The sequence below is a fragment of the Caretta caretta genome, chromosome 3, assembly GCF_965140235.1.
Source record: "Caretta caretta isolate rCarCar2 chromosome 3, rCarCar1.hap1, whole genome shotgun sequence".
NCBI lineage: Eukaryota > Metazoa > Chordata > Testudines > Cheloniidae > Caretta > Caretta caretta.
Window position 1 is genome coordinate 99,085,958 of NC_134208.1, and position 16,482 is coordinate 99,102,439.

The window sequence follows — 16,482 nt, forward strand, 5'->3', positions numbered from 1 at the left end:
AGAAAAGGAGTACTTGTGGCACCTTAGAGACTAACCAATTTATTTGAGCATGAGCTTTCGTGAGCTACAGCTCACTTCATCGGATGCATACCGTGGAAACTGCAGCAGACTTTATATATACACAGAGAATATGAAACAATACCTCCTCCCACCCCACTGTCCTGCTGGTAATAGCTTATCTGATAAGCTATTACCAGCAGGACAGTGGGGTGGGAGGAGGTATTGTTTCATATTCTCTGTGTATATATAAAGTCTGCTGCAGTTTCCACGGTATGCATCCGATGAAGTGAGCTGTAGCTCACGAAAGCTCATGCTCAAATAAATTGGTTAGTCTCTAAGGTGCCACAAGTACTCCTTTTCTTTTTACCAATATAACGTAATCTGTAGCAGGGGGCAAAAAAAAAGTTAAGCTTGTGCCTTTTTGCTTCTTTAAACTATATAAGGAAAGGCTAAAAGGTTTGTTCAGGTTTATTCTGGAGGATTTCCTTTCAAAGGGATTTTTTTCCCCTTGGACTTGTTTTTTTACATCAGAAATTCAGGTCCCATCTAGCCTAAAAGAAACCAGAGAATCACATAACAACTGTGGGACTCACTAGAGAGAACAGTGAATGGAACTCAGAAAACCTAGCTCTATTCCCACTGAATGACTTTGCCACTAGCCCTCTGAATGACTTTGGACAAGTCACTTCACCTCTCTATGCCTTATTCTCTTTGTACAGATGGGTAATGATGTTTCTCTTCTTGAAATCTACGGATGAAAAAGGCTATGTAAGAGGTAGGTATTACTTTACCACAGGAGTGTCTGAACTGCACACGTACATGATGATTACTACTACCTCAGTGACCACCACCTCGTACCAACACCAATTTTTCTGTCTGCTCAAAGAACTATAAAATTAAAATGGCAAAAAACTTCATTCCCCTACTTTGGGATTTCCTCTGAGACCTCTTTCCCATCAGCTTCCCAAGAACTCAGTTCAACTCCAGATTTGGTCACTCAGGTTTTTTAACTTGGCATATAGGAAAGCTCCAATGAATTAATCAGACTCAAGTGTGGGGGTGGGTATAGATGTGCCACACATTCAATGTACATAATCATGAATCAGCTTATACACATGCTTACACTTAATACATCGTATCACACACTTTACAGTTGGTCTACCAGTTTTTGTAGCCAATCCCCATCTAGATCATGAGCTGTTCACGTGCTGAATTACATGCTAAACCACAGCTGCAAGTTATCACAAGTTTACTATCCTATTTCTTTTCCACTCTCTACATCTTTTACATATTGACAAGGCTCCTGTAAATTCATGCTTTTCTCATTTTTTTCATGCCCTTGCTCACAATAGACCTACAGTCTAGAGTTAAGGTTGCCCAGCAATAGTTCATGCCCTTCCAGAACTACGCCATTCAAACTTGTGAAAACCAGGAAACACAAGGTTAAAGTACACGCCCACACAACCTTAACTCTGCCATCTCTGAGAGCTCCAAAACACCCATACTTTCACTCTGCATTTGCACTGTAAAGAAAAGATGCAACCTGAACCTACCCTATACTCAACCACTTAGGCCAGGTGTACACTAGGAAATTAGGTATGTATAACTTTGTTGCTCAGGGGTGTTAAAAATTCATACCCCTGAGCAATGTAGTTAAACTGACCTAATCTCCAGTGTAGACAGCACAAGGTTGATGAGAGAATTCTCTGTCGACATAGCTACTGCCTCTTGGGGATGTGAAGCAGCTGTGCTGATGGGAGAAGCCCTCCCATTGGTGTAGATAGAATCTTTGCTGCAGCATTTTAACTATAGACCTGCCCCTAGTCTACTTTCATGACAAAACATCACGTTTTGGAAATTTAATAACTCTTCACACTAACTCACAGAATACCACCTAAACCTATACTTTCTCTTACCCATTACGAAACCCAGAGACTTCTCTCATATCCCAAGTCATTACTGATCTAATTATGGTGGTAAAAAAAAACACCTCCCCCATACCTTGGTACAGAGACAACCTGTACAATTTTGCAATAGCGTGTCAAGATACTCATGCTCCCTTTCCTTTACTCAGACATGTACTGGGCACTACAAACCCTGATCTCTTCACATCATAATCACAGCTCTGGCTCATCAAGCTAATCCCCATCTCTTCAGTGAACAAACAAATCTCTAGCTACCTGTTCCACCCACTGCCTCCACCATTCAGTAAGCACCAGTTCACACCCTGAATGCAGCTGCCGTACATGTAGATAATTCCCAGTGCTTATTGCCTGCTCTGGGAAAGCAGAGGTAACATTACAAGGACATGTTCCTGAATTCTGTATTTCCTGGTTTTCATAAATTTGAGTTTTGCTGTACTTCATGTTCTGGAAGGGCATGAACTATCACCAAGCAACTTTAACTGTGGATTAATTATTTTTATTTCTTTGCCATTTAATACCTGCTTAACTTCAGTGACTAACCGTTCAGAGAAAGGACATCTATGACTCAACACCTTCTCCCTTCACTTAAGGGGCAAGAATTAACAATATTTATCTTCCAAGGCCCTTCAGAAGTCCTCCAGCAAAACCTGGGAAGATCAAAGTTGACGTTCCTTGTGTTTCTAAAGGTTAAAAAAAAAAAAAAAAACACAAGCAGAGAGGAACAAATAGACCCACATCTTTCAGGCCCTTTTCATTTATAAAGCACTAAAGAGGCAGAAGTCTATTATATATATATTTATTTGCAGGTCACTTACAACAAGGCAATATTCATCTCTCAACATGCCACTCTGAAGAAGCCCTCCTCCACAGGAAGGAAAATAGAGAAAATACAGAATTTGTGCTTTCAAGGGAAATTGAAGTTTAGCAATTGTACAAAATATAAAATTGCCTTCTCTACTTTACATTACTAGGTTTTGACGACTTGCCCTTCTACTAAGTATTGACTGCTGTCTCACTGCTAAAAATCACAAAGACTTACCCCTGCATTATATAAGAGGGTGAGAAAGAAATTCAACTGTGCTCTCCCATATTTAGTCACAGAGACAGTATCAGGAGGAAGCCTCAAGAATTGCAAAGATACATCTAGTCCCCCATTCTGATTTTAATCCCCCAATCACCATGCAAAGCCTGAAAGATACCAAATGACAAGCTGTTAAAAGTGGAAGAATTGTTCTGTTACCACCAATAGATACAGAATGAAAATGACCCAGTTTTTGTAATTTTCACTTGCCACTCTTCATGGGACATCAGGAACCACGGAGTGAAACATTCAAGTATTAAGGCATTTGTGCTTATCAACTGTAAGGTATGTGTACACAGTAGCTGGGAGCTTGCTCCCTAGTGCAGGTAGACAGATGCTAGCTCTGCTCCAGTCAGTATGCTAAAAATAGCAATGTGACTACAGTGGCATAGACAGCAGCATGGGCTAGCCACATGAGTATTTATCCACAGGGTTGTTCAGGTTTGTGCTTAGCTGACTAGCCTGAGTCGCTGTGGCCACACTGCCATTTTTAGCATGCTAGCACACTCCCAGCTTCTGTATAACCTAGGATGATGTAATCACTTAAAGTCAATAGGTATTTTAAGCCAAGCTACTAAAAACTATAGAAAAAATAATACATGGAAATGCTACTTAGCAATAATCATAATTAAAAGCTAAAACATTTATAAAATTAAGTGTTTCCACTCCACAAAGGACATAATTTATCAGAAGCTGTTAGAAGTTATTTTAATTAGCATCAAATTTGTTTTGTCAGGGCATTTTTCTCTGCCAGCTAGTTATCTTCAAAGCCAGCAGTATGGTTTTGCTTTGTTATTACAGTAAGGGAGAGTGATATCTATATTTCACACATACATACACAAAGCATACAACTCAACCAGTCAGTGTAAATATCGTCTTTAATGTACAGTAAAAATAACATGAATATGCAACCATTAAATTACAGAAGAGAAAATCTGGCTTTAAAACAAAGGCCTAATTCATAAGTACCCAAAGTGAGACAGTTGGGAGAGTGTGAAAATATTGCGTTTTTCAATTAATCTAGACAATCGTATGATTTTCTGGGAAATGAAGCAGTATTAAACCACAGGCTTACAAATTCACATCTTTAAGGGCTCAATCCTGCAGCCACTTACTACCAAGAATGTAGTCTTTACATGATATGATAGCAAGCTTAGATCCAAGCTCGATAGTATAATCGTGCCATAAATATGTCACTCAATTACTTCACTGACAAAACAGTGTTATGGCTATGCCAATATGCACTGTCATGGTATTATGTCAACCAAACTCATAAAAAAAAATCCGCTCTCAAGGCGTGTAGAACAGCTGTAAATCAATATATTCTGTCTCTCTCAGATGAGATTTAAAACAGTTTTTAAGTGTTTTAAGTTTTTAAGTGTTTTAAGTGTTCCCAGAAAACAATACAAAATTTAAAAGTTTTGATACATACTTTCTGAGTCTATAAAAATTGAGGGTTTTTTTCTTTGTTTCGCTGGATAAAACCTCTCACTGATTCTGGAAAGTATTTGTTTTGTTTTAAAAACATGACAGCCAATAAACCAAGACTCTCACTAAAATAACTTTTACATTTGGGACAGCAGTTACAGAAATGAAGAATCTCACTCTTAAAATATAGGGATTTCACCCTTAATATGTAGTATAATGGTCCCAATCCTGCAAATCAGCCAAAGGCAGAATTACACAACTGGGGGTCATATGAGGTTGCAATTAAATACAAAGAGAGCTGAGCAGTAGTGTCCACAACCTCAATGTATTCTCGACTCTGCATACTGCTGCCAGGCGGGAGATGGGCAGCTTTTTACTGAATTTTCTTGTTTTCATTGGTCTGTGTCAGCCAGTATCTTTGAATCTATTCAATATTTTAGAACTGCTGGTGAATTCTTGAAAGTAAGACAAAATCTTGACTCACAGACAGGGATTTGACCATGGAAACAGACAGAAGAGCAAATGGACCATTTAAACACACTTAGAGATTCGTTAAGAAAAACACACCTAGAATTTTTGTGGAAATTAATTTCAAGAACAAAAGGCAAAACAAAAAAACAGCACTGTTCCTTCAGATACAAACCGATCCATGGTGTCAGTGCCCTAAAATTTTACATTGATTTTCCCAACCCACCCCCATCCTGAACAAACAAAAGCAACTGAATTGCACAACTACCTGCCAAGTGCTAAACAAAGTAAATGGAACTCCTTAAGTGTGTCAACAATTCTCACAATAGTCAACTGTGACCTTACCCTCCACAATTCAAAAAAAATTACTTACTTTAAGAGTCTACTGAATTGCTCAGCACCCACATAAAGAAATGATTAAATAAATATTCAACAAGCAACCTGGCAGGGGGGAAGGGGGCGTGGTATTGTTTAACTAGAACTATAAACTTTGGTCTCTAACACAATATTGCTGCTGTGCAAGCATAAAGAGCCTATTATTTTAGGAAACATTGCAGCTAGTGTTGCCAACCCTCCAGGTTTGTCCTGGAATCTCCAGGAATTAAAAATTGTGTCATGTGATGAAACCTCCAGGAATATATCCAACCAAAATTAGCAACCCTAATTGTAACATGTTTTTTATTCTCAGGCATTTGTATAAAATTGCTTATTCTATGTTATTATTTCAACAGCATTTTAATAGTTCTTCAAAGTCATATACACTATAGTCTGAATGTACAGTAACAGAGAAAATAATTCTACCTTCCTGCTCACCACCAAACAAGGTGTACAACATAGGAGCAGCAAGAATGTGTTTTGAGCTATACACTTGATCAATGAAATACAGTTTCTGTGACAAGATTTACAACCAGAATTATTCTTTAATGTTATATGCCTCATTTTCTGCCCATCCACCAGTTCACACGACCTATGTTAATGAAAAAAGCATGCACCACAAATAGTAAAGCAACACCATTATTTCAGATGGTATCTAAAGTTTTACTAGATGGAAACTAACTGTTAAGTATCACTAATGTCTGGTTTACACAAACTGCACTCTGGAACTTAATCCACATCTCACAATTGTAATAGTTTGTCCATTAATTCTGGCCCCACTACTGCAAATAATTATGCAAGATTGGGGCCTTGGATTAACAAGCCCACATACAAGAGCAGAGGTGGGCAAACTACCGCCCGCAGGACCGTACTGCCCAGCCCCTGAGCTCCCAGCCGGGGAGGCGAGCCCCCAGCCTCTCCCCCGCTGTTCCCCCTTCCCCGCAACCTCAGCGCACCGCGCCACCCACGCTCTGGCCCACCGCTCCTGCCAGGCAGCGTGACTGGCTCTGGCCGGGCTGCGAGCTCCTGCTGCTCTGAGCAGCATGGTAAGGGGGGGGGGGGAGGTTGGATAAGGGGCAGGGGATCTCGGGGGGCAGTCAGGGGACGGGGAGCAGAGGGCAGTTCGATGGGGCAGAGGTTTTGGAGGGGCAGTCAGGGGATAGGGGGCATTGGATAGGCATGGGAATCCTGGGGAGTGCTGTCAGGGGGCGGAGCAGTCAGGAGACAGGGGGGTTAGGTAAGGGGTGGGGTCCCAGGAGGGGGCAGTCAGGGGACAAGGAATGGGGGGGTTGGATGGGTCTAGGGTTCTGAGGGGGCAGTCAGGGGGCGGGAAGTGGGGGTGGAGGGGTGGCCAGGCTGTTTGGGGAGGCACAGCCTTCCCTGCCCAGCCCTCCATATAGTTTTCCAACACCGATGTGGCCCTTGGGCCAAAAAGTTTGCCCACGCTGTACAAGAGATACCAACATACAAAGGAGAATGCTAATATATTCTGTGACAACATGGCTTTAACTATCACCAAAGCAGTTTATCAGTTTTTTAAATATTTTTTTAAATCTTAATCTTCTTTAAAATGTTATATGCACACACAGACTGTGTATGTATAAAATTTGACTGTATGCTACACACAACTTTGAACATAATCAGTAAGAAAATACCAACCAGACTTTAGCTGCTTTAATACTAGAGGGGTCACTCAGTTTCAAAAACCTTTTTAATTCCTAATCTAATATTATTTTTAATATTTTAGTAACTGCCTAAACCTTTTATACAATGAGATAAACATGAAATATTAATAATTTCATTTTAGTAAGCCTGGCTAAAGATTTTGGTATGTTTCCCTATATCAAGGTTAGCTCTTAGATTATTATAAATTCCTTATAAAAGAAATAACACTTGTATTGCTCTACTATATCAGATTTCAAAGATAGTAAAGTTCTTTCTTTGAGAAAGAAATTCTATTAAACTTTAAATGAACATATTAATCAAGGGCCTAATCTTGCAATCCTTATACATTTAGCCTTTGCTCATCCAGAGAGCCCCAATTTGTAGAGACTACTGCCATGTAAAGTTTTCAGGTTCATTCCTTAAATTTGTAATATATTTTACAAAGCCTTGACCTTTTAAAATACAAGGACCTTATGTTTAAGTTGTTTTAATTATCCCTATTTAAAAACATGTTCTGTGAGATAAAATTTTAAATTTCAGAGCTTTAGGCATATGAGGCTGATCCATCTTTAAGAGTTTTAGTCTAGTGTGTTGTATTTAATATAAAATAAAATTATAAACTGTTGTAACGGATGTCATCTCAGGTAATATAATAATATTGCTATTAAAGCTGGATGAAAGCCAGTAAAAAATTTTATTTTGTTTTTTCAAAATTTAAGAAGTCTAACTGCTATTATTTAATACCATTAAGAAGCATCTATTTATAATGAACAAATTGTAAAATTGATCAGTTCCTTATTCAACTGCAAAAATCATAGACTGAAGCATGTGCTGTATCTGAAATAGCTAGACTTCTGTGAACTTCAGGCAATGTCAGAATATTTTAGCCCAGAGTGTGACAGGCATATACCAAGTTGAATGCCCATGTTCCATTACATCTTAAAAAACAAGAAGGATGAAAAGCAGCATAAAGCAACAGTATACTAAGGGGCAGAAAATGTTAAAAACGCTTCTGCCTGCACCATTGCAAAGAAAAAAATTAAACACCTACCACGTGTCATCTATGTATGATGGGGCTGGGGATTATATGCCAGAGAAAATTTCCATCTGTAGCTATTTCCTTTCAAAATTCATCTTGCTCTTTTTTCTTTGCTGTTCTCATTTTTTCCTGCATTTCTCTTAACTTGCTCTGCCTCACCTCCTTTCCCTGTGCTTTCATAGAATACATAGGGAGGGAGTGCAGGCATCACAAAACCCATTTGGAGGAGGGATGCATTTAACAAGACTGTGGGCCACAGTTTGGCCAAGCCTGTAACATAGCACATCACACAATCCAACCTGAATATTAACTTAAACTGTCTTGGATCTGGCCACTGTTCATAGATTGAAAACTGTGTGAAGGACTCAAAACAAAAGAAAATATCATTTTGACTGATATGTTGTACAGATGTCAGTGGGGGTACTGCAAATATTGGTAGCAGACCCAAATTGACTCAACATCTGTATTAATAACCAGGAAGAAAGGATGAATAGTAACATTGTTTTAAATTCTTATGAGTTGGAGAAGATGAATACAAATACAAAGGAAGCTGGAGTGGAATTAAAATGAGCTTTTAACTTGGAAAACGGCAGGCTAATACATGAGGAGGGGAGAAGGAATCAGTCAAAGGAATGTACTCAGAAAGAAGTAATGCTACTAAAAAACTTTGGGGTGCTAGTCAGCAGCTAAGAGGATGCGTCTTTGGCTGTATGCACAGAGGCATCTCATCGTGGGCTAGAGAGAAGGTCCCTCTCCGTATGGCAGGGGCACACCCTCACCTTGTGTATTGCATATACTTTTAAACCCTTTGATACAGGAAAGATGTCAGGATTCTGAAGAGAATTCAGAGAACAGAAATAATTAAGGGCTGCAGGGATTGGCTTGTGATAGTGAAAGAATAAGTGTATATAGCTTTCTTTACTAAATCTGGGACATTCATAACTAGACTAAACATCAGGAAACACATAGTAGGGAACAACTCTGCACTGACAGGTGGATGGACAAGGTAATTTAACATGACTTTTCAGCCACAAGTGTCTCGATTATGATGCATAAACACAGAATCTTAAACTTCCATATTCTGTAGCTGATGTTGTCAGAACATGCTATTTTTCTTCTAACCTTTAAAAGAGTCTGACTGAACAGGCTTCTAATTGATGGAGTTCTAATCAGTACAATACATCAGCACATCCTATGCTTACCATTAAAAAGTGAATGCATTAGCTACTGAAAAAACTACTGAAATAAATTAATCCCATGTCTTCCTACAGATGCGGTTCTTCAACTCAGGCTGTACCTACTGTCAGAATCCTACATTCTTCTACTCACTGTAAATTTTAAGGTACTGACATAACTTTTTTTGGTCTCCGTTAAATACCAAAAGGGTTTCATGACATGTTCTAAGACATGAAATATCATGGGAGCCTAGGACACACAAGTGACCACACGTCTATGTAAATATACAAGCTTGTGAAAGCAAGGGTCTTGAAGCAGAAATCTCTCTCTCTCTCTCTCTCTATATATATATATAATATATGGTACATTGATATGACACTGTCAAGTCAGTGTTATTTCATATTGCCATAGCCAAATCATCAGTCTAATTTCTATAGTATGATGCATACATAAAGGTATTTTCTGCCTTAGCGTAATACTTTAGCCATCCCTGTAATATCAACTGTACGGAAAGCAAGTGCTGCATATCTTGTATTCCTCTTTTCTTTTCCCCAGTGAAGACCTTTACCACACAATACATAATGTTTACCTTTGCTAACAATATAACAATATATTAAATTATTATACACCTCCAAGTCAGTCACATAGGACACGTAAGCCGCGCAGATCAGCACAACTTCCATCATCACCTTATCTTTCTTGATTAAAAGGAAATTTCAAGGTTCAAATCTTCTAACGAAGAAGAAGAAATGTATTCAGGAGAACAGAACAACACTCTTCTCTTACAATTAAAATTTTACACTTCAGCTGCAATGACAACAGTATTTCAAATTCTCATGAATACATACATATACCTTCAATCACAGCCACGTTCTAGTTCAAATTTTCAATCAACAAACTAAGGTCCCAATAAGATAGGGCCCAAACATCTTTTCAAACTCATGCGCCCGACGGGGGGGGCGGGGGGGGCACAAGACTCTTCTGTACTATTCTCATATGTAATGCTTCATATGAAGAAACCAGCCCAAAATGTGATTTCCATCCTACAGCAGAAAGGCATGCAGCACATTTACTGTTATACTACTAACTGACCACACTCTAAACACAGCAATTGCATTCCACTTATATCACTCCTTGTCTACCATGGTCAGAACCTCTTTTATTCTGTATGCTGTATTTCATCATCTTTGCTTGACTGCACCTCATAGAGTGCCTGTGTGCCACCTGAATATTTGCCCCCTCTCACTTTTGAGCCATCTGAAACGGTTACAACTCCCTGGTTGGGTTTCCCCACCTGCACCCCCCTTCTGGTGTTGTTTTGTTTTTTAAACTGGGCAATCCCCACATGTTTTCATTGTGGTGGTGGTGGTGCTGTAAACTTGCTTCAGTTATCCTAAGAACAGCAAAAATCTATACACTCCTCTGAAACGTGAACTCTTCCACGGTCTCATCGTTTTGACTACCTCTTCTGCAAAAGCAAACGAACCCCGAGCGGAAGTCACCATTCAAGTGGTTGCATGCGGAGGTGGGAGCTTGGCCAGGAAAGTTCCTAGTCTGATAGCAGAGCGCGGACCCAGACCCCTCCTGTTATTTACCAGGTAAACTATAAGGGTTGCCACCGCACAGAGGAGCGGACAGCAGAAACCAACAGCGCTTCGGAAAGTTGTCCCAACGCGTATAGGCAACCGAAGTGCAAGGGGAAAGAAGAAATCAGCCTGACTTGGGGAGCAGCTTGTTTGCTTAAAAAAATCAGACTGCGACGGCCCAATGTGTTTTGGCAGCCCCCTCCCTCACTTGGGAGGGGAGGGGGAGATTGGCCGGGGGGGGGGGGTTAAGGCTATGTTAAAACTGGGATTATTACCACCCAGCCAAATACCCGCCGCCACCGCTTCGCGTTCCAGAGTTGAGAGTTGCAGCTGGGTTTTTCCACCCTTTCCTAATAAAACACTTCTTGGAGGCGATTGGGAGGCCAGCCCACCGCAGAAAACTTCGGTTTGATTTGCTTTTACGTCCCAGATCCCGTGCTGTGTGTAGAGAAGGCGCCCGATCGGAAATAAACCATACTACACCAATGCCCAAAACATAGGGAGCTATTCCCCCAGCGCCGGGGCCGGAGCGGAGAAAGTTCCACGAACAATGGGAGCGGCAACAAGCTCCGGCACAAACGCTACCTGGGAAACTGGCTAGAGGAGAGGGAGAGAGTTGACGAGGCATTTACATGCCCACGTCGCTCGCTCGCTCTCCAAGCCCCGCAGCAAGGAGGCGCAGGCCGGTGAGATCCCCTCGGACACGGAGAGACCCCCACCCCCGCCTTTTCGGGGTACGGAGTGTGGGGGGCCAGGCCCCCCCTCATCCCCGCGCCCAGGAGGAAGGAAGCTACTGGAGGCGAGCGCTGGCGGTCCCGCACCGAGCCGGGCTCGAACGCCCAATCCCTGCGAGCCCCGCAGCTCCGGCGGGAGAACCCCGCGACAATGCCCCCTCCAGGGCGCCGCGGCCCGGCGAGTGCCGCTGCCGCCAGCTCTGCCCGGGGGAAGCCGCCTCCTTACCCGCCCGGGGCGCCTCCTTACCTGAGCTCCAGCTCCCCTCCTGCTGCTCCGAGCTCTGGGAGAAGCAGCCCGGGCCGGAGCGGGACCCCACACCCCCTCCTCCCCCAGCGCAACAGTGCACCCGTGGCCGGCGCCTCCGCACCTGGTGGGCGCCGAGCTGTAGCGGGCAGCGCGGGCTCTTTCCCCGGAGAACCCCACCGCCCGCGGGGCCACTTACCTGCCGCGAACTGGGCTCGGGCTGTTCCGAGCTGGGCCGGCGACGGGCCGGCCAGCAGGACGAGCAGCGGCAGCCAAGCGGCGGCTCCGGCTCCCGGCTCCATGGCGAGTTTGGAGAAGTTTGGGGAAGAGAGGCGGGCTGGCCCCGAGCGGCACGCTCCGCGGGCAGGGCTCGCCGGGAACCCCTCACCCAGCTGCAGCCACCGCCTCCTCCTCCGCGGCCCTCGGGCCCGCCCCCGAACCACCCCGAGGGCAGCACCAGCCCGGCGCTTCCACGCTCGGCAGCGGCTGCTCCCCGTAACTCCAGAGTTACTTTGCTGCCGCTCTGCGAGAGGGGAGGGAGGAGCCGCGCGCGCACGTCAACCCCTCCGGCTCCCAGCGCCGGGCACAGGGAATGTGGGACTCCGGCCCGGAGCACAGGCGCCGCCAGAGCGGGGCCCGCCAGCGCCTCCTGCTGCAGACACGCGGACGTGCAGCCTGGCGGGCGGCCACTGGCACACCAGCGGCTGCGGGAGCCACCGGAGCCCGGCCTCCCTCGTGTAGCAGCCTCCTCTCCCGGGCAACGGGTGCAGTTTCAGCAGGAGAGGGAGAGATGGGGAACGATTCTGTCTCGGGCTGTCGCGGTCCGTTTTCTTCTCTAGAAAGGGGAACAAAGGAGAAAGAGGCTGGATCACAAACTCGCCCCTGCACTGGCAGCCCGGAATCATCCTAGCCACGGGTTAGACTCGCTCCACACTCCCAGTGCTTTGCTTTGGCTGGAGTTCCTCTTATTTTAAAATATAAATACTGTACCGGAGGGAGGGGGATATTATTTCAATGAACCCCCAGATGCAAAACTCGACACATTTTGGAGCTAGTCTATTATATACAGGCAAAGAGTCCTGTGGCATAAGCTTATGCTCCAATCCGTCTGTTAGTCTATAAGGTGCCACAGGACTCTTTGCCGCTTTTACAGATCCAGACTAACACGACTACCCCTCTATTATATACAGTTATCATTGGGGTGGGGGTGTATATACACACACATTCTCTCTCTCTCACTCTCTTTGGCAACACATGTAGCTTATAATGCCATTAAGTCTTATTTAACTGCATTGGCACTGGAATAAACCATCTACTCAATTATCTCCATATATACTATATAGGGGCCTGATCCTTTCTCTCACATGTTGTTCCCACTGACTTTAATAAGACTGTGCCAGGGCTGGTATTTGGCTGTTTACAAGATCCAGACCTAATGTATGCTATGCAGTAAAATCCTGATCCTCCTGCACCACTGAATGCTGTGGGAGTTTTGCCCTTAACTTGAATGGACACAGGATTAGGCCCCTTAAAAATACTTGAAATGATAGGTAAAGGCATCAGTGTTCACATTTATTTACACCAGATGACATTTCCCCCCAATTTTTAAATGTGAACTTGCTTACTGAAGTGTGTTTTCCTCTTTGCCTAGTAAGTTATAATTAGGGATGTTACGAAATGATTGCAACAAAACCTGAAACCACTGAAAACAGACAGGTTTTGTTACAGGCTTGAAATTCAGCCCAGGTTCACCAAAAGGTTTGCTATGATTCAAAACCCTTTCCAGCCAACTTGTGCCAGTTGGTAGGTTTGCCTCTGTACCCTGCAAAACTCATGGTTTCACAGCAAAACCAGGTGAAACACAACATGTCAGATTATTTTCTCATTATCTGAATACAAAGCACACACAAGTATGAACTCATGTAAATAAAAATCAAATAAAATATTCTCACAGGTCCTGTGTGAGGTAATGCCAAGATTTCTTCTGCTCTTCCTGACCCCTGGATTTGTGAAAGGGAATTGGAATACAGTTAACCTACACGAGTATAGCTGTAATTTAAAATCTAGGCCCTGGTCATTTGATAAGTCTTCTCAGGATCAGGGCTAATGTATTAGCTTTCAATAAATACACAGAAAACCCAGCACAAAGACTTTTCTCTAAAAAGGATGTGTTGGCTTTTAAGACTTTTATTGTGTAGTGGAATCAGATTATTGTGCCCAGGTAAATGTTTTATTTGGGTGGAGTGATTGAAAACCAATCCAAATGTATTTCTATGGAATACAAATAGCTGCGCTTCAGAGAACACTGAGTCTTTGTTTAAACTGACAGAACCAGGGAAATTTAGAGTTATATGAGCGTGACACATCAACTCCTGATCTAACTGCACTGGTATTTTAGGTGTTGCAGAAACAATGGGTCATCTACTGATTTTAGGTACATATACTGCAGTTCCTATGAGCAAGGAGAACGAAGGACACTTTGTTAGCTCTAATTTTGAATGTATTGATTTAAATTAAATCATAATATTATCTTCAATTCAAGTTTTTGTATATATACAAAACCCTGAAAAAAAAATATATATATATATATATATATAAATTGTACAGGGAAAAGACTGATTAGGTCATCTAGACCCCTGCAGCTGATCCCTGTGGCAGACCCCTGAACCCATAGTGGCGGATCTCATATTGCCACACTAGCACAGGGGTCCTCCTCTGTGGATCCACTTGCCCGATTGGGGCCTGTAATCCATTCCAGTGCCAATGAATACCTACAGCTACAGTATATTTACAAGTGGTTTATCCAAACTAGTTTTCACATCTTCCAATGGTGGAGTCTTCTGATTTCCTCTCTTTCCAGTCACTCAAAGGCTTCTCATTACAGCCAACATTATTCAGGTTAAGGAGCAATGAATGGACCTTCTTCCTTCAGAATGAATTCTGCTTTTTAATTGAGTGGACAGGTCACCAGTAAATAGAGCAACTATGAAGTATATGGCCTTTCCTTTCCCAGGGTATGTGCAGAGAGTCTGTGGTGCTCAAATCCATGTTGGCTCAGAGAGAAAAAAATTTTAATGTGTAATAAGCACACTTAAAAATACTGATATTGACATATCAGGTTTGAGATCATTAGTAGTATGATGGGAATTGATTCATTATTCTTGCTTTTACATTGTTATGGCCGTGAATGTGTGCTGCCCTTTGCTTTGAATTAAGAGAAAAGTACAATACATTTAAATTTACAGATTGCACTTCTCTAAAAAAATCATCTGAGTTTAGAGCCCAGATATCAAGTGTAAGCCTGAGGTCAACTAAAACAGCAGTGAGAAACTCTCAGATGAATTTCCCCCAAATCTCTTGGAGGGGGATTCTGCATTACAGCTGGAGCCCTGAGGAACCCACCATCTTTAATCCCAGATGATTACAGTCTCCAATTAAGGTGCAAAATAAATCTCCGCAAACTAGAAAAAGCTTAAATGCTTCCAGAACTCTGCTGGATCTCCCCATCCTTTACATATTTCTCATTAAAGCCCCTCCATTGCACTGTTGGGTGCCATTAAATCAATCGGAAACTCAAGAAACTGTGACACAGCCAAACTAAAGAAAACTTTTTTTTAAATAGCCCCTTTCACAAATGCTGAGTTTCGTTATCTCAGGACTAAGAGAATATTTTTCCTGATTATGAAAAAAGCATTTTATTATATGTATGAACCTTGGTTTATCATTGACTTGTTTGGTCATTGACTGTGTGTACAGCAGGAGGTCTTTGTTTAGTGACAGGCTGCAGATTCATATCTACTTAGTTGACTTTCAAATTTCTCTAACTGGGGGACTTTTTATTTCTACCTGTTTTATCGTCTAAATCAGATGCGCTTAGATCATACCCACCTGCTGATGCAAGGAAGTGCAAATTCCACCCTCTACACTAGTGAGGGCCACCATTCCTGTGGGAGAATTCAGCTCTGGCTAAGGGAAGGCAGAATTTCCACTGCTGCCTTCCCCCTGTGGGGTTTGGTAGAGAGGGCAGTTTTAATCTCTGCCACGGTGTCAGAGAAGCCCCACAAATGGAGACTGCAACAGGAATATGATGGATCTGAACATCCCCCAGTTGCCCTGGCTAGAAAGGACATCGTAGATAACTTGTACTGCTGCATTCCCCCTCCAGAAACATTTTTTGCTAGAGGGTATCTTCCCTGAAGGAAGCTGACATAGACTGTCAGTGAATTTTGTCCCAAAATTCCTAGTGAAAGGTAAGTGAGAAATTTCCTCATAAGCCCCAAAACACTATCTCAGTGTCAAAGATCTAGGATACACACCAGTCATGTGCTGCTATAATAGCCTGAGCAAAGATGCTAAACAGCTGATAGGTATTTTTTGCAATATATGGTTGCCCAATTGCAATGCAGACAAGAGCAAAAATATTTTTTTCACTCAGACCTACCTGCTATCTCATTGGGATGTAGAAGGGATTCCAAGAAGATTCAAAGGTATTTTTTTCAGGTGTCAAACTACTAAGATCAGATTTTCAAAAGTGCACACCACACAGTAGCTCCCATCAACCCTTCCCTCTCCCCTCCATTCATCTCCCTGCACTTTGTTTAGGTGCCTAAATGGGAGCTGAGCGGTTGTAATATCTGGCCCTTCAAGGCTACATTCAAGAGCCTTTTGATGGAGACACTCAAGAAGAGAAAGCATTATACCCATCCAAATTTTTTTGATAAAATCTAATATTCTCAAGGCAAGGTCTTCATTTATTTTGAA

At 42.5% G+C, this 16,482-nt stretch overlaps 1 protein-coding gene across 14 annotated transcripts in view; it reads right to left on the minus strand.

Moving 5' to 3' along the window:
• The window catches only part of PTPRK (protein tyrosine phosphatase receptor type K), a 615,152-nt gene extending 602,838 nt beyond the window's left edge, over positions 1 to 12,314 (minus strand). For 6 of the 14 annotated variants that reach the window (XM_048844592.2, XM_048844596.2, XM_048844586.2 and 3 more), the window contains exon 1: positions 11,921 to 12,312. In XM_048844592.2, the coding sequence (XP_048700549.2) occupies positions 11,921 to 12,023 (103 nt within the window). In that variant the 5' untranslated portion in view covers positions 12,024 to 12,312. Of the gene's footprint in view, positions 1 to 11,920 lie in introns of all 14 variants that reach the window. The other 8 variants (XM_048844595.2, XM_048844594.2, XM_048844593.2 and 5 more) reach the window with 4 other exon arrangements.
• Positions 12,315 to 16,482: the final 4,168 nt, after the last annotated feature.